The sequence below is a fragment of the Tauraco erythrolophus genome, chromosome Z (assembly GCF_009769465.1).
Source record: "Tauraco erythrolophus isolate bTauEry1 chromosome Z, bTauEry1.pri, whole genome shotgun sequence".
Classification (NCBI taxonomy): Eukaryota; Metazoa; Chordata; class Aves; order Musophagiformes; family Musophagidae; genus Tauraco; species Tauraco erythrolophus.
The window spans coordinates 50,595,401-50,614,972 of NC_141496.1; the positions used below are offsets into that span (position 1 = coordinate 50,595,401).

General features: G+C 43.7%; 1 protein-coding gene across 1 annotated transcript in view; it reads right to left on the reverse strand.

The window, feature by feature from the left end:
• The window catches only part of DGKQ (diacylglycerol kinase theta), a 105,268-nt gene extending 88,604 nt beyond the window's left edge, over positions 1-16,664 (reverse strand). Inside the window, exon 1 of the mRNA XM_086629020.1 lies at positions 16,439-16,664. Coding sequence (XP_086485146.1) covers positions 16,439-16,664 — 226 coding nt within the window. The remainder of the gene's footprint in view (positions 1-16,438) is intronic.
• Between the last annotated feature and the right edge of the window lie 2,908 nt (positions 16,665-19,572).

Sequence of the window (19,572 nt, forward strand, 5' to 3'; positions counted from 1 at the left end):
CTGTCCTTCTGTGCTCGTGACAAGTGTCAGCAAACCTGCTCCAAAAACCCACCCAGGAGCAACAACTCTCATTTTCTTCACGCAGCCAACTGTACATCCTCCAAAGTCCTTGAGTTAGGAGCCTGGTGCTTTATGTCCAAACTAAACCTCCCTTATAACAACTTATGTCTAGCATTTCTTGCCCTGCTTACCACAGCCATGAAGAACTGCTTATTTTCTTCCGTCTTTGCAACTATTTCTGCAGCTAGGTACCTCAGTGAGGCAAGGTGCTGGTTGTTTTCGTAAGAGGCTTATTTTGGGGACTTACCGACAGCAGAACAGAAAGGAAAGCAAAAAACACATAAAGGGGTAAATCTTACCTAGTCTTTCTAGTGGTTATTCTCACTCCTCCTCTCATGAAAAAGAAAAAAGAAAAAAGGTAATGCTTGGCAAGTGAAAAATGGCTCTTTTTTTAAGAGCATTGGCAATCACTGCTAGAGTAAGAGAAAATAAGATGTTCTCTTATTACCCCTCTTATTAAGGAAGGGGATGCAAACATTTGTTCAGTCCAGTCACTTTCCCCAGGGTTACCTTGAATTGCAGAAGGGCCCTCAGCCTCCTGGTGGATCACCAAACGGAACTGCATTAGTCCAAGACCTGGAAAGGCTTCAAAATTCTCATTTTGTTTGCCAGCATTTGCAGAGATATCTTAGCTTCCACCTCTGCTCTGCCAGCGCTCACAGCCATGAAACAGCAGCACTGGTTTATAAAGAGGCTGGTTACGAGTGCTTGGGGAAGGAAGATGGGTACAGAAGAGCTGAAAATGGAAGCAGCAGCTTGCTCCCATTAGTTTAATAAAAGTACACCCATGCACACAATGGCGAGGATCCCCAGTGCAGGAGGCGTAGCTACGGCAGAGGAAGGACAACTGCCTTTAGATGGACAGACCAAAACAAACAAGTAATCTAGCAAAGCTGGGAGTAAACCAAAGCTTCAAAGCTGTTATGCAAGACAATAACAGTCTCTACTTTCCAAACAGTGAATCAGTGGGACTTAAAGGGCATATCAGCACCAAGACAATTCAGGCCAAGCCAGTCTAACTCTATCAAAACAAAGATTTATTTTGGTCAAAACTAAGTACGTTATTTTCTCCTCTCTTCTTGCTCTTCCATAGCATGTGACATGACAGAAGTCAAAATATAGGCTTAATCTTACAGCGCCTCTGCCCTTTAGGGGCTTTTTCACACGCTTCTGAAGTTGCCCTCCGTCCTGCAAGCAGGCTGTTTTGTCCAGCAGGACCGCCTTTGCATTCAACAGAGATCCGTTGATAATTAGAAGACAATAGCTTTGAGGAAATGCCCACAAGCTAAGTAGTCAAAGATTGGAGAAAAAGATCTTTTTTTAAAAAACAAACAAACAAACATCTCAGTGGTTTAAAATTATTATATAAAACACATTGTTATCAAATTGCTTATGCAGACAGGACCATTCAAGCTGATGGAGGAGATGCTATTTTCCTAGGTAATGTAAAAGCAACGCTCTCTTTTCACTGAAAGTTTGTGGGACTTAACTTTTACATTTGTTACACAGCTTTGAGCTCCTTTCCCATTGCAGCAGCTAACCAACAGAGACACATTTAGCTTTTTTGTTTAGGGCCATGACCACAGGCCAGCCTGAATACTGTGACTATTCACTGAAAGGAATGCTGGATGCAGGACATGGACCTTGCCAGCTTATTTCCCAATTCAGCAGAAACATGTGAAGACCTGTATGCAATATTGGTGTGCTCTCTCAGTCAAAAACACAATGTAGTTTAAGTTTAGAGGTCTGTTGTGCAATGCTTGCTAAATGTCACCAGGAAAGCTGTCACTACAAGCTTTGGTCTTCCCAGAACATTTCAAAAAACAGCAACACAGGAAGGGAACAAACTCAGAAAGCTTTAAGTCAGGCATTAAAAACACGGTCCTCTCTCACTGCAGTGAGAAGTCTTGGGCTTTTGCTTGTCTTACAGTTCAATGAGACCACATTGTGGATCCTCTTCCTCTGAAAATCCAGAAGAAACAAGAAACCTGTTAAGCTATTCCAAATATTTACTGAACATCATTACAGATGACTGTACTCACCAGGCCCTTTCTCTCTCCAGGACCCTCTGGTCTTACCAACTAACCAGCTATACCTACCTCTGCTTTAAATGGAGATACCAGCATATACCCTGTCTGATAAAAATGCAGTTTCCCCTCACACAACGTGGATTGCGTTTTACTGTATCTTTCCAGAATTGTCTACATGAGAGCAAGCTCTATTTATAGGTATAGATACCCAAAATAAATGTTTTTGTAACATCTGAGCTCTGTAATTTCAAGGCAGCACATGGGAATTCCTATTCATTTGTATTTCAGATACGCCGCTAGGAAATAACACAGGAACAAGTCAAGTGAAAACAAGACAAGCTACTGAATAACAAAACAGTCAAATGAATTCAATGATACTTCAACTGCCAACCATAAAAGCACCAATTTGCTTACAGTAGGTTTGCTTGATTTGTGCTAGCCGTACAAAGCTCCTGGGCTACCCTAAGGGCCTCTCACTCTCTCATCAGTAAGGCTGTAAATATTCTGAAGTGTAACAACAAACTCTACCTTGCACCTCCATTGTCCCTGGTACAGTAAGCCTTTTACTGACAGATGAACTAACAGGACTTCACCTGTCAGAAAGGCACCCTCCCCATCCTCCTGTCTCCTGCCTTGACCCAGAGCAGGTTTCCTAAATCCTGCTAAGCAGGTGACACTAGAGCACCTACACCTGGAGAGACCACAAAAGCACCCATGCCATGTGCTCAGTTCCACCAGGGCTTCATGTTCCAAGGAGCAAACAACAACCGCACAAGCAAGCCATACCACAGTACCAAAAGTAGCTGTCTCCATTAGGTCAATGGACCTAATGCTTTTCTAGATCGTAACCATACCCATCAGAAAACCTAGACACCCTACCAGCTGCACCTATACAAAGATATAATGATATGGCCTGGCTGAAAACAGGCTTTAATGAAACGAATTGGCCAGATGGTCAGATCCAGAGAGTAGTGGTCAACGGGTCAATATCCAGATGGAGATCAGTGACGAGTGGTATCCCTCGGGGATCCATATTGGGATCAGTACCATTTAATATCTTCATCAACTACATAGACAGTGGGATTAGATGCACCCTCAGCAAGTTTGCAGATGACATCAAGGTGTATGCTTCAGTTGACACGCCTGAGGGATGGGCATGCCATTCAGAGGGACCTGGACAAGCCTGAGAAAAAGGCCTATGTGAACCTCATGAGGTTCAACAACGCCAATCACAAGGTCCTGCATCTGGGTCAAGACAATCTGCAGTATCAATACAGGCCTGGGGATGAAAAGATTGAGAGTAGCTCTGCCAAGGAGGACTTAGGAGTGCTGGTCGATGAGAAGCTTAACACGAGCTGGCAATGTGTGCTGTCAGCCCAGAAAGCCAACCGTTTCCAGGGCTGCATCCAAAGAAGCGTGGCCAGCAGGTCGAGGGAGGTGATTCTCCCCCTCTACTCTGCCCTCGTGAGACCTCACTTGGAGTATTGCGTCCAGTTCTAGAGTCCCCAACATAAGCAGGACATGGACCAGTTGGAGAGGGTCCAGAGGAGGGCCACAAAGATGATAAGAGGGCTGGAGCACCTTTCCTATGAGGACAGGCTGAAAGAGTTGGGGCTGTTCAGCCTGGAGAAGAGGAGGCTCCGGGGTGACCTTATAGTGGTCTTCCAGTACCTCAAGGGGGCCTACGAGAAAGATGGGGAGAGGCTGTTCAGGAGGGCCAGTTGTGACAGGACAAGGGGTAATGGTTTTAAAATAGAGGGAGGTAGATTCAGGTTGGATATTAGGAAAAAATTTTTTACCATGAGAGTTGTAGAACACTGGAACAGGTTGCCCAGAGAGGTGGTGGATGCTCCATCCCTGGAGACGTTCAAGGCCAGGTTGGACGAGGCCCTGAGCAACCTGATCTAGTTGGAGATATCCCTGTTCCTTGCAGGGGGGTTGGACTAGATGACCTTTGAACGTCCCTTCCAGCCCTAACGATTCTATGATTCTATGATTCTAAGTGCTAGCTCTGCAGTATCTGTAAGTGACGTGGGACACAGAGGCAGAGAACTGTGTAGCGGTTAAAACAAGGAGCGTGACAAGGAAGACCCAGCTGGAGCACAGAACCACCTCCCGCCGGACGTGCACACCAGCGTCATGAACGCTAAAGCCATGGTACTTAACTCCCTGCAGCTGTTGTCTGCAACAGCTTCTCCAATTTGCTGCGTTCTGGGCAATGCTTTACAAAGAGAGACATTGTCAATTGTTTATCAGCACTCTCCAGCTGACTCACAGCTACTGGTCAAAACAAAGAGCTATAGCTTACAGTATTCAGAACAGAATAACACAACAAAAACTATAAGGCAGTCTGACCCAGCTCTCAATTTAAGGAAAATTCTTAAAATGTCCTTGATATTTACTGCAAGCGTCCTTAGAACTAAAACTTCATCACGCTTAGGGAACCTACATAAACCCTGTAGGTTTCCAGCCCTCACATTCGTGGCCTCCTGCATCGTTATCACTGGTTGCCCAGTATAGCATATATGACTTCACACATCACAATCTCAAAGTCATACTTTAATAAGTAGTTTCTGAAAACCCAGGTGGACGACACAGATGTCTCCTACAAAAATCAGTCCTGTTAACACTTCTGCAATTTTAGACATGCTCAGGCAAAAATCCCTCCCCACTTACAAAGGGGAAACAACAGTAGAAGAACATCTTCAGTTTTGAAAAAGAAGAATTCAGTTACACTTAAACAAACGGTGCGGATCATAGTACAATCTAATGCATGGCAGGACTTCGTAAGTCATGATGGCATTTTGGCAGAAAATCGTGATGTTGACACAGTTGCCTAGAGTCTCTCACAATACTCAAAGATTTGAAGATATTCTCAATGCTACAGCATTCCAGAACAACTGTAATGTGTAGTCCTGCACCTATGGGGCCTATCACCAGGGGCACACAAGGTATACACACACAGAGCCTCAATGAGTTTGCTGAGTGCTCAAGGGGGGAAATCCCCAAGAATTCTCTCCAAAACCCATGCACTTCCATCCACCTTGCCTCTTAAAAACTGAACACAGAACATAATTACATAATAAAAATCCTGAAGAGACTAGAATAAAAGCCACTGCTAATCTTAGCTATGACAGCACTCACCTACCTCCACAGCAGAGTTAAAATTTTTAAAGAAACGCTGAGTTTCTTTAAAAGTATAATTAAAAATGTAGGCCAAATTATTAATATAGGTAACCCCAACATAAGTGGTGTTCTTTTAATTTGGGTAATCTCAGCATTATCTAGGGCACCACAATACTTCCTATCACTACAAACCAAAACAAGTGAAGGAAAAAACCCGACACAAAAAACACTCCAGTTGCTATGGCAACCTCTGCCTTTCATTTCTATAGGGCTTCATTTCCAAGCTGCATCATAGACAGAAGTGTAAAAAACTAGAGAATTTCAGCAAAAATTAGAGCTGGAAAGATGAGAGGAAAAAAGTAAAAAGCAAAGAAATAGGGTTCTGTGCCAGCTGGGTAAGTACATTCAGTATTTTCTTCAACGTGGTTGCTACGAGGGTGTTGACATGGTCAGGAAACTAAAGGCAAATGATTTATACAGTGGTGAATCAGAGGAAAATAAAACACAAGGCACTATGTTCAGAAACGTTAGCAAACTGAAGGTGCTAATCCCTGAGCTAGTTGACGTGGGTTTTTTTAATCACTATTCTTCATTTTATTATGAATTTCAAGCATTTAAAAAGATTCCTGTTAAGAAAGCGTGAGGATTTCAATTCCACCACTTAGGCTTGAATCACTGATGAGACTCAGGACTATTCTCGTCCTGAATTTACGGAACAGTCTCTTTCACACAAGTAAAATCATATATAATTCATAGAAGCTGAGTGTTTACATCTACATGGCGATAGAAGCCTGGAGGGTCAAGTTACATATTCCACTTACGAGAACACCAGAACTTCCAAGATGAAATAGCTCTGTTCCCGAAACACTAAAATTGAAAATCTACCCTCGAGAAAATACACATCACTCCTAAGAGGAACTAAATGATCTCAAGGTTTTGTTTATTTTGGTTTGTTGTTACTTGGTGCGGTTTTTTTAATCAATCAGACTGGCAGGGCAAGTTCTTGTAGCACTTGCTCTTAATCTATTATGTAACATAATCAGCTATTAATTTATACACATGAATTACTAACATATGCTGAAAGGTTCTTAAGACTTCCCATGAGTTCGTATTTAGAAAAAAAGTTACACTGATTGAAAGTACTAACTATAAAATCTCCGTTGTCTTTCCAGACTTGGGAAAAGGAAAGGTAGGAAGATTTAATTTTTAAATAATCTATTCACTCCTCCTGAAGAAAAAGTGCTTGAATGAAAAATACGATAGCTTCAAGAAATCTCTGGGCACTTGCCAGACAGGAGCTATTCTGGAGCAAAGAAAAGATAAGAAGAAAGGAATAAGAGAGGTCAAAACCAGAATGGACACGATGATACTTAGCTGATACTTTTACCTCCTACTTCAGCCTATTTCTGAAACAAGATTCAACTGAGGAGGTCTGATAGTCTCAGGTGCTGGGAATACACGGCACTTGTTAACGTCTCTTCAAGAGAAACTACAGGCATGCAAGTCAACGGCACAGAAACCAAACCTTTGAGAATCTTTTCACTTGTTTTTGTTTTTAAGGTTATGTCTGCTTTCACACCACCCCGTTTTGGGTCATCTGCTTGGTTTCTCACTCAGCATCTTCTATTTGCAGAGTTAAGCCTCTCCAGCATCCAGAGGATTGGAGCAAATAATTGCAAGCGACATTTTACTCAATTCTCAACCCTTTCTAGGACAAAGGGGTTGCGATTACTTTCGGAAGGGCTGCCATTACCGACTGTCCCAGTTTTAGCTGGGACAGAGGTTTTTTTTTAACAGCCAGAAGAGTTCCATGTTTTGGTTTCACTCAGAGGCTCGCTCTGAGAAGAATGTTGATAGCAAGCTGATGTTTGTGGTTGGAAGTGAAACTCCAAGGACTTTTCAGTGTGCGGAGTACAGAAACACGGCAGGATAAGGGGGGAGCATAGCTGGGACAAGGGGGACACGATTCCCCTTGTCATTTGTGTGGAACTTAAGACTGAGGGCCAAACTGGCCAATTAGTATTCCATATCATGCAGCGTCATGCCCAGTATAAAAGCGAGGGTCAGCCGGGAAGAAGGGCTTTTGCGCTTTGGCTCTTTTTGCACTTTTGCTCTTTTGCGCTTGCTGCGCTGCTGCTCTGCTGTTTTTTTTCTTTCTCTCTCTCTCTCTTTCTCTCCCTCTCTGCCCCTCTCTATTTCGGGGCCTCGCGTTCGTCCGGGATTTGCAGTTTTCGGGACGAGACGGGCTTCGCATACGAGGGGTGGTGAGCACCTACATTGTATTAAATCATCTGTATTAAATCACTCTTATCTCAACCCACGGGTTTCACGTTTATCCTTTAATTCTCTCCCTCATTCCTGGGGGTGGGGGAGGGGGAGTGACCGGCTGTGTGTGGGGCGGTTCAACATAACCCACGACACCGACAATGACAACTCTCCAGCCGTGCGCGCAGACGCACTGCTCACAGCTCACGTGCACACCTGCTAGGCACAACTGTCACAGTGTGCTACTGCATCGCCACTATATCCACCCAAAATTTGTGCATCAACTTACAAAAGTGTCTCGAGACTTCTAAATTCTCTAAATATTTATGAATATCCAAGAAGTTGGAGATCAGCTTTTCCAGTCCTCCACATCAACACTGTTTTGAGAAGAGGTTTAATGTGATAAAGCAGTTTTTCCTAGGTCATGCTACCCAGCTCACACCTTTGTTTCAAGTCGAAGGGCTTCTTTCTACAGCAGATACATTGCAGGATTGCTAGTCCTTACCAGCTTCCCCTGCAAATTTGTACGTGAGATGATTTACACTCACTCTGGCATCCTAACTAGATTCTGAAGAAAATATTTCACCTCACAAAAAGCTTTTTTTTTTTTTATTCTGAAAGAGAGCATCCACAGTCTCAAACAGGACTAGCCTTTTCACTTTATGTTCAGATCCTTCCCTCATGCCCTCTTCATGCTTAGAGGAATCTTAGCAATTTCCTCGTATTCTTCTGCCTTCTTTTGAAGCTCCCAACCATGCAATGATTTCAGCACTGAGGAAGTATTTTTGTTTGAAGCACTTAAGGAACTGGTTAGTGGAGTACTCCTACGCTCGCTGGCTAACAAGGTGTACCAGTTCTTATCTCCACGCACTGTAGAGAAAGTACTGCAGAAAAAGGACAGACTCATTTCCTGAATTACATCATAACAAACCAAGACATTAAAATGTGACACATTCTGCCACAGAGAAAGAAATGCAATGAGGAACAGAGATTTTTTTGCTACGTATTCTTGCACTTAAACTGGAAGTCCTATTTCCTAGCCACCGTAATTTAATACTACCCTGCAGAACAACACACTGCTTCCATTTTAACACCTGAAGTTCAAATCATCCCGTTTCTCCCAAACACATTTGTTTAGCAAAGTATTCAGAATGTCTCTAGCAGTCTTCTGTATTTAAAACCTCCAGGGATGTATTAAATTGTGGTCAAGTACAGTAATTTTTATTCTCATTTTTAGTTGCTTTAGATCTTAAATAATGTTACTTTCACACAGCAAACATACAACATTCATAATCCTAAATGTACTTTCAAGTAAATCACTTATATTCAAACACAGAAAAAGTAACAAAAATATATAAAAATACAAATACATGCATTTTTCGTGTGTATTTACGTATGAACATATATGTACGAATATATATACACACCCCCAAATTCCTCCAGAGCCAAGCAAATAAAAATATTTAAATAAAAGCAGGAAGTGAAATTAGGGGTTGAACTGTGTTCTACTGAATAACAAAATTCCACAAGTGAGGCAACAGTGGGCAACAATATGGTTTAAAAGGAGGAATACTGTGGTGGCACATTTAGAAAAAAAAGTACACTTCCACTTAGTTCCTTATAACATTGTGATATACAAACATTAGCTTCTGCTCTCTGCTTGGGAGTGTCTCCTAATAGCCTTGTCTCAAAACTGAAAGGTGCTATTAAACAAAAAGCGGGGGGGGGGTGTTCGGGAGGTGGGGAGGAGGATGACAGGAGGTGATACATTATTTTATTATTATTTAGCACATATATTTATATATAGCACATACTACTTTAACACTTAGAAAGGTCTATATGCTATACACACATCCTGTTCTTTCCTCACTGGAGCAGAGGCAAATTAAAATATAACTTAGTCACCTGCTTTCAGAAGGTGTTGCAAAAGCAGTTTTGCCAAAGGGATTTTCCTGAGCCAGCTCACAATGGTCCTAATGAGGAACTAGTAGCCCAGAAGGAATACAGTTTAAGCTGATGAAATACAGTGTTAGAAAACACTCTGGAAGAAACTAGTGACATAACCGAAAAGCAAAGGTCATCCAGGGACAGCCTGATTCAAAGATAATTCAAAGCTGCCACTTGAGAGAAAAGCTCCAAAATCAGGAAGAGAACCAGGTTTCTATGAGATAGTAAGCAGAAAAGTAACATTATGAATGAGTTATAAAGAGCACATAATCAAAGAGGAGAAAACAGACAAGCAACAGGGACCCTGCCCAGAGGGAACCCACTGGAAACAATGCAGCAAAATTCCTTATACCTGGACTTGGAATTCAGAACAAGATTGAGGGTGGTGGTGTGAGGAATCAACAGAAACAGCTGTTACACACTGCCAAGAGGAGAATAAAAACTAAAAACCTTGCATGTCATCCTGCATGGCACTATAAGCAGGAGACCACACCCCAAGGTCAGCATCTACACCTGTGTAATAAATGCCCATTGTACATAGCACGTCCCTTGTTGTAAAGCAATTGGCAATGCAAAGCGATTGCTAAATGTTGGGCTTTTTCACATGGAAAACTGTAGGATAACGAATAATGGTATCAGGTATTTTAATGAAATAAAAGTAACATCACTACTAAAAAAAATTGCTGATGACTAAAACTGAAGGACAGAGTAATCACAGAGAGATGTGCATTGCTGAGTAAGATATCCTATTTTAATACAAGCTTCTACATCTATAAAGAAGGAATGCACATCACCTCTAGAGAAAGGGGAGGTCTTATCAAAATGTACTGGTTCCCCAAATGAAATCAAATTTGAATCAGGGGGAAGCACATATCTAATGTACGCAAACATCTTACAAAACAGGAACAGGCGAATGCTTCTGCGCCCATTAAGTACTGAGGTAGCTTCAGACAGAAACTCTACTCAAGTTCTAAAGAAAACATTGTTTAATGGCTCAGTACAGTGCTTAGAAAATGTTTTATGGAGTTCAAGGTCCTTTGTTTATCAGAAAGAAATAACTAGTCAGGTATTTATCTCCCACACAACTGCAAGAAAGAATAAAAGGCTTTTTAGACTCTTAGCACAGCACTGCAAGAACTATGGTCTGTGGGAAACTTACCATAGGAAGACTGAAAAAATTTTGTTGTGAGATGGAAAGAAACAGAAGGTATTAGCCTAAAAGAAGGCTGAGAGGCACCTGAACATATTAAGTCTAAGCAATATTAGATGGAAGATCATCCAGAAAGTAAACCTGCAGAGAGCAAGCTGCAGTCACTCCCGACCATGATGGACTGATGAACACCTTCTTTATTGCTTTTGTCATTTATCACCAAGTCAGACTGAGGCAGCAACACAGATGAGATATTAAAGTGCTGGGCAAAGCCTAGTATTGGATTACTGGCTTTAGCACTTTCTGCGGTAAGTTATTTCCTACATAATTGAGTTTCAGGACTGAAATCTGGGATAACGCTATCAACACAAAACATAGCTTCCAGCTACAAAAGCTGTGTGCATCATCGCAAAGGTCCCTGTCCTTTCCTCTGCATCACTGATGGTGACAATGATATTTTCCTATGAAGCACTGTCAGAGGGAAGCAGGCAAAAGAAAAGTGTAAATTATCCAGTACAAAATAAATTATCCTTCAAATCCAGAACAGTAAGTTGCATCTTTCAGGGTGTCAGTCAATCCTCCAAATGACTTTCCCAACATATGTCTCAGCTTGACCAGAACTGAGCTAAGTTTCTGTATCAGGGTTTAATTTGGGGAGTGTTTTTTTCGTGGGTTTTTTTTTTTTTTCCTTTTTGACAGTCTTTGTGTTTGTTCCCAAGACAGATTTAGAGTCACATGGCTCGATCTAAGTTTTAAATGCATATCCACTCAACAACATCTCAACCACAAATTCACATTGCACCCCAATATCAAACATCCTATTGTTGCAGGGAAAGGCCCGGCCACTGACAAGAAACCCACTAAAGGATAAAGCGAGCAAATCATGAAAATACAAACTGATTGTGCGACAGAAGCAAGATTTTACTTTGGTTTTACCTTCCTGCAGCTTTTATTTTCAGTTCAAAATGCACCAAATGCAAGCCAAGTTTGTTAGAAGAAGAAATAATTTGTCTTCCTTTTGAACTGCAAGCATTAAGACTTTCTGGGGAATCTCATAGATCATTTACTTCCTTCAAAACTGAGCTGAACAGAATTTGCAAGGTCAAGGATGTTCCAGCTGCCTCTCCCAACAACAGAACTAACCAGAAAGGATAAGAGTTCAAAACGATTGCTTCTCGTCCCTTTATTCCCTGCCACTGCCACTATATCCATACGCTTACAGAGAAACTCCCTGTTGGTCTAACTCCCAGCTTTAAACTAAAATGCACCTTCCCTATCTGACTCCAGTTGCTTAGAACAGTCTTCAAATGGAGCAGACTCCATTCAAAAGATGCCCAGAATGGGCATTGCCAGATCGCTGCAGAGATGCTGTCTGAACATCTCCAGGTTCTCCTATACCACTGAGGCACAACGTGGCTTGCCCATGTCTGGGACATGCCGATATGAATCACAGCAGCTTTATGGCTTTCTAAGTCAAAGATTTACAGCATAAGCATAACTCACACTCACCATTTACATTTTATTCTGGAAAAGCTGCAGTGTCCTCAGCCAACATCTAAACCAGACAAGGAGAAATAGGAATTTCTACGTCTTGGAATAAGTTTGGAGGTTCTCCTTACAAGACAGAGCCTAAAGCCCAAACAAACAAACAAACAAACAAAAAAAGCCCCAAAATACACAAACAGACATGCTATTTCTCAAAGTATTATTTGAGTGTTATTTGACTTAGTGGCTTCCTATTAAGACAAGTACCCTACCTGCTCAAACGGCATTTCCCTGATAGAAATAGACAAAAAACATACCAAAGAGTCTCTGACAGTATCTTCCAATAAATGCTGTAATGAAAGAGATATATATGTTTATAAAAAAAACTAAAAATGACTAAAGAATTATGCTAAATTTGCTAACCAACTTGCTTATTACTTAAATCCCTCGCATTTTAACCTTTGACTAAAATAAACGAAGCCAAGTTCACAATAGGAAGATTGGAAATATCTGTAGCCCCCAAAATGTACATGTTCACAACTATTCCTACACTTTTTTTGGAAAATCTTCATGGGAAAAGAAAAAGCACTGCGAAAAGAAATTTATTTATCACAGGCTAAAATAAATCCCAAACTCCAAATTAAAATACCTGCTAGCTTCTTTTCTAGTGTATGAAATCGGTTGCTGTGTGTATTACCAATAAGAACTCAACTCTCTTTATTTCTTAGACAGACTTCATATATTGAATATTTTTCACTTTTAAGGTGCACACACACATGCACAGAAACCCAGCCAGTCATACTGACTGACTAAACCATTCCAACCCTAACAATTCTATGATTCTGTGATACTGCCTCTTTCTTGCCACGCCTGAGGAAATTTAAACCCACTCAAAACTGAAATGACCGGGCTTTGGAAAGCAAGAGCAATATTATAAGAGAGTAATTGTTCATGTTACAATCCAAACATCACTTATTCTTTCATGCACACACTTATCAAAGGAAGTGACAGCTAGAAAGAGTAAAGTGGCAAGAAAAATAACGAGTCATTTAGAAAGGGTTTACAGGAAACAAATTTGCAGGTAGGGGGATAAAAAAAAAAAGAAAGAAAGAAAAATAAACCACAGCTACAAGCCTAGTTGACTGACACTACACTAAAGGCATGCACAAAAGCTTAATGCAGTGACATCTTCGAATCCAACCAGACACCTAATCCACATAGGAAGAGTACTGCCTTCCCTGTAAAGTTTCACTTACAAAAATACTTTGCCAATATAGCAAAAGAGCTGCAATTCTCCCAGGAGTACCTCCTGTCCCATACAAAGTGCTGACAACAGCAGTACTGGCCCTGAACTGGAGAGGGAAGCAGTATCTTGCTTTAGAACAGTGGGATTAGATCCAGGACACTTCCTGCTTGTACGGATAAGAGCGCATGAGAGCATCTCTTCTAGACATTTTCAGAGTCTAGAAGAAGAAATGGGAAGGACCCCTTATTTTGGCCTGCACTGCCAGAAATGTCTTAAGAACTCGTTACATTTCGTGTGGTTTTGCTGCACGGCCATGTAAGCCACATGGACATGGGCCAGTCTGCTGAGTAGTTCGTCAAGTTCATTGAAAAACTCTCCGGACATGATCATTCACATACAAAAGATGCCATTTTCCAAGGGTCAAAAGCACAATCACAATTAAAACTCAAATCCAGGTCATTTAGGCCACACAACTACTCAAAATAATGTTAGGCAGGAGCTTTTTCCACCCCGCCTGCTCTTTTCTTTAACTGATGGGAGTCTTATCAGCAGCAGGCTCAGCTCCCTTCAAAGTTTGGAAACTCTATTTTGATCAAGACCAGCTTTAAGAAACGTCAACACAAACAGCATCAGGAGACTGAATACCTTGAACACACAGATTCGGAACAGAAACCACTGCAAATTTCACCTAGAATAAAGCTACTCAACAGCTTGATTTCAAAGCCTGTAGGTGGTTTATCAAAAGGAGTCCAAGCAAGGACAACATCAGCTCAGCCACAATTACACCCACAATCCTAAGTCTCCCTGGGGAGAAGAACCAGGAGATAGCCATTAGCTACCAACTTTTTCCAGTCTACTACAAACACTTTTTTCACTAAAAGCTGGGTGGGTTATTTTGTTATTTTTAATCAGGCTGGCTCTCCTAGAGATCACCCTTTTATTACTTTCTAAAGAACAATGATCAACCTCCATTAGTTAAAGCAAACGTGACAAGAAGGTAATTTGTTAAACGGAATTTACTTAAAATATCATTCAATAAATCATATTAGCTTTCACCAAACAAAGAACAAGCTGTCAAGCTATTAAACAAGGTACAAGGGCTGTTAAAAGCAGCCAGCATCAGCAGATGATCAATCAAGGGGGTTTTTTTGATTTGTTGTTTAACAGAAAGTTGTCGGAAAAGACAAACACAACACCTAGCACGGCTTGTTGAAAACAGATAAACGAACAAAAAAAAAAAAAAATCAGTTCTTCATCCAAAGGAGTCACTGAGGTGCCAGGTGGCATTAGAGGGTTCTCCTCCACACTCTGAGCATGTAATGTCAGAGCTAAAGGACAGTATTTTTCTCTCTCATTACCCCTCATGCACACGATTTGTTTGGGGTGGAGGTTTCAGATGTAGGTTTAAAAGAGGTATCTTAACAGTGCAGCTTGGAAGTGCCTCATTAGCACACCGTCATCAGACAGCAGTGCTAACGATCCTTACCCAAAACAGCCTGCAAAGCCGAAGGGGAAAAACAATTCCAGACCACAACTGCCAACACAGTTTTCAAACTAGGAAAACACCCTAGATTCAAGTTACAGCTATGCACTACCTTTCTGTATATAGTATGCAAACGGAACAAAAAACGAGACATCTGGACGAAAGCCTTTCACATTTTCTTACCTGTTAACATCAAAGCCGCTCAGCAATTCGAGTAACAAAACCGGCACCTGAATGCCCACTTTTGTGACTCCAGTAATTTTCCTTTTTTAAGGCAGCGACATAATAAAAGACGATGAAAGAATAGCTCTGTGCATTTTCACAACTTAAGAAATTGTCTCTCGAGTTTGGGGCTCTTTTGCCATTAGGATAAGCAATGACTTTCTGCTATGCAGACAGAACAGCACATCTCTCAGCAAAGGTTTAAGCAAATATATAAAACTATTCTTGCAACGTGGTTTTTTGCACCACACAGGAACATGACTTCCGTCCGACTTAATCCTGCACCCTCTTCACTCGCAACGACAACAAAAACAAAAGCACTGCACCGTACTTGCTCTACAGCCACAGTCTTGTTTGTTACCACCTGAACAACGAGGCTCTTGTACAACCTGACTCCTCCAGACCTCGTCTTGGAGGTGCAACAAGCTGGCTGGACCGCACACACTCAAGAAGTCACCAAGGTGTTGGGTTTGGGTTTTTTTGAAAACCAGGACAGAGAACCCCTCTTCTCCCTATGACACCGCTTGGTTCCGCTGCATCAGAAGCAGCCATGATTTTTTCACCTCCAGGAATCTCAGCTGCCTTGGGGGCTGGCAAGAATTCCTAGCAAATTCTTCTGCCCTCCCTGGCATCAGCCCAGCTTTAAAAGGTTCAAACTCCACACAGGTTGCGGCTCCTCCACGCCATTGGGCATTTCAGCAGATAGGGGCACCTCTAGGACAGCTCTGCTGTGAGCCACTGACCACCCCACCGGGGTGGCCGACAGCACATCCATCCCAAGACGGGCAGGGGCAGTGCTGGATCATGGCAAACATCCGTGTCACCACACAGGAGCGGGTAGTGGCGCACCTCCCAGTTTATTCTAATTATTGTTAGAAATGTTATTATTGTTACTAAAAACTATGTTATTACGTTATAATTTATTATTATTAGAATGTATCGTTAGAATTAATACTGTTAGACGTGTTATCATTATTGATGGAATCTATTACTGTCGGAATTTATTGCGAAAAGCAGAATTTTTAGTATTACTGCCGATTTTAGACTTTTTCATTTTTGGAATTTATCGTTATTGTTAGAATGTTTAGCATTACTGCTGCTGTTAGACTGTATTATTAGAATTTATTATTACTAGAATTTTTATTACTCTCGTCACGTTTTTAGTAGAATCGCATCGTTTTCATTACTAGAACATCGTTATCAGCAGTAGCACTAAGCATCAGTATAGGAGCGTTTTTGGCAGCGTCGGAACCCCCCCTCCCCACCTCGCGCAGGACGCGGCGGTCGTTCCCAGCAGGTCCCGCACGACCGGCACCCTCCCCGGCCGGCACGGCGGGGCGGCGCGGCTCCCGGCGCGGCTCCCGGCGCGGCCCCGCTCTGCCCGCCCGGCCGCCCCTCGCCCTCCCCCGGCCCCTCACCCTCACCCTCGCACTGGTAGCCGGCCAGCCCCCAGATGAAGTCGGTGCAGTAGTGGCAGAAGGTGGGCTTGGTGAGGGTCACCCTGCGGAAGCCATGGCCCGGCGGGCTGCTACCCCCCGCCGCCGCCGCCGCCGCCGCCGCCACCGCCGCCGCCGCGGCACGGCCGCGCCCGCCCAGCAGCGGGCTGGAGGCCGGGCTGCCGCCGCGCAGCGAGCGCGTCCCGTCCGCCATGCCCGCTCCTCGCGGCGCGGCACCGGCCGCCGCTCGCCGTCGTTTCCGCCCGAGGCGGCGGGGGGCGGGCGGGGGCGGCGCCCCGCCAGGGCCGCGCCGCGCTGCCGCCCGCTGGCGGCGCCGCGAGCCCGCGCAGCGCGCGCTGGCGGGGCGCCGGGCCCGCGCCCGCGCCGGCCGGTCCCCCCCCGCCGACGGCTCTGCCTCCGGGCCGGCGGCCGTCCCGCCCCTTTCCAGGCGTTTCTGGCGGGGTCTGGGCTTGTCCCGAGCTGCCTCCGCTCCTGCCGGGTGCGAACCGCACGCAGGGCGCGTAGGTTCGGGCGAGCGCTGGAGAAGCGGGCGGAACGGTGTTGCCAATGCGCTCCTCCGCCCCGGTTTGGGCGGTAAGCAGGGCTCGGAGAGACGAGCGCACCCCAGTGCCGGTGCAGGGCCATCCATGACAAAGGCACGGGAAGAAACACGGAGGCAGGGAAGAAAGGCCTGCTTGTGAGAGGGCCTCTTCGCAACAGGCGGCGGGTCCAGTTTGCGACTTAAAACTGTGAAGCGTGAATAGACCTCCAGTTCCTTACCCTGACGTTAAACTGGATGGTGTCACGACGCCAGCCTCGCACAGTTTTGGAGCATGCCAAGCGCTGTCTCAAGAAGTTTTCTGAAGATGGTCTGCTGTAGATTTTGTCTTCTACTCCCAACATCTCTGCCTGTACGAGAAAAGGCAAAGGGTTCTGCCTAGCAGTCTCTCCTCCATAAACATTTCTCTTTTTTTTTATCCTCTGTGTTCACTTCACCTTCTCGTCACTAGTTTTGAATGGGATGTTTCCACGCTGCTGGTCTCCTCCTCTGCCTCTGAAAATGCCTCTGTTTCTTAGACTGTTAGGTGAAGTATTGTGACTGGAGTAGACTGGGACAAGCATGGAGGTTATGCCTTTGGATTGTGTGTATATAGATGTATGCTGTCTGTATCTCCACTTGTCTGATTGGGTCGTAGATCTCAGCTTTGTATTCAGTGAGAATCTCCACTGAGCTGTCTGAAACAACATCCAGGTACTTTCATTAAGCCATGAAAGACAAAAGAGTAGTTTAGATTTTGATCCCTGACTCTTATTTATTTGTATTTTGGTGAAAGGTTTAATAAACCATCTTGTTGTCCTGTAGACCAACGCTGAAGTCCTAAGATTTCTTAGCATCTTCTAGTTTCTACTAATCTTTCTTTACTTTTCCATTCCATGTTGTCACTATGAATGTATTGATCAGAAGCAAGAAGGATTTAACCGTTTCAAAGATAAATTGTAAAGATAACTTAGAGACTTAGGAAGCCTGGTATGTCTTTTTATAGTTGGGTAAAGAGTGAGCAGTTAGATACAAAAGCTTTGAATTATTTCCAGTTGCTCCTACAAACATGCTTTTGAAAACATAGCTGAGATACCACAGAGCTTTATGGAATCCCAGATATACAAGAGGATGAGGAAGGGGGAAGCAGTGTGAAAGCGTTTCACTTAAAGATGAGTGCCTGCTGAATACAATGAATGAGCCAAAGCCCATAATGACAGGTCCCATCTTCCACAAACTCAGCTTCACTTTGGTCTTTGTGAAGATTGTAGAGCAAGGCCTCTTGGAACACATTTCTAGGCACATAGAGGAGAAAACAATGGTTAGGAACAGCCGGTATAGATTTGCCAAGGGTCAGTGATGCCTGACCAACCTGATTGCTTTCCATGAAAAAATGGGTAGATCTGTGGAAGAGGGGAGACCAGTGGAACCTTAACTTTGGCAAAGTTTATTACATAGTCTCCCACAATATTCTTGTATCCAAGCTGGAATATTATAGTCCAGCACGGGTGGACAACTAAACGGGTAAAAAAGATTGGATAGTGGGCTCAGCAGGTGGTGGTTAATGGATAGTGTTTGAACTCTGCCTGGAAGCCTGTAATGGGAGGAGTACTGCAGGGGTCTCTCCTGGGACTTGTCGCCTTTAACATTTTTATCAACAACATGGAGAAGGTGACTGAGAACGTTCTTGTCAAGTTCGCACATGACACCAAGCTTCAGGGAACAGTCATTACAGTGCCATCGAGAGGGGGCAGCGCTGTGGAAAAGGTCCTGGGTGTCTCCATTGACAATGAGCTAATAGGAGCCAACTGTGCACCCTGGCAAGAGCCAGGGTCAACAGCATCCTGGGCTGTTCAGGAACACAGCCAGTAGACTGAGAAGGGATTATCCCTGTCTCCTCAGAACTCATCAGAGTATTGCATCCAGTTTTGTCCCCCAATACAGGAAGCATATTGGCAAACCGGAGCAAGTATAGTGGGGGGCCGCCAGGATGGTCGGGGACTGGAGCACTTATGCTGTGAGGAGAGGCTGAGGGAGCACTCAGCCTGAAGAAGAGACAGCTTCAGGGGGACCTCATAACAGCCCCATAGTACCAACACAGAGGTTTCCAAGAAGATGGAGCAATGCTCTTTACAGTGGTGCATGCTGGGAGGACAAAAGTCAAAGGGCAGAACTTCAAACAAGGCATTCAGGCTGGATATAAGGAGAAACCTTTCACCCTAAAGGCAGCCAAGCAGAGGAGCAGGTTACCTAGAGAGCTTACACCATCTCCATACTTGCCAGTTTTTGAGACATGACTAGATAAGCCATGACCAACCTGGTCTGACCTCAGGGGTGACCCAGCTTGGAGCAGGAAAATTAGACTAGGTGACCTCCTGGGATCCTTTCCAATCTGAATTATGCCATGATCCTGTGATTGAAAATGTTACACTCAGCCATTTCAAATGTGAATGGACCTCAGCACACACACAAATACTATCTCTTTTAGATACCTGGTTATGTTGTCAACTGGTACAAGGTCACATAGTTCCCCTTGAGTTTTATCTCCGTGTGGACCAGCTGAGAGTGCAGATGTTTGCAGAGG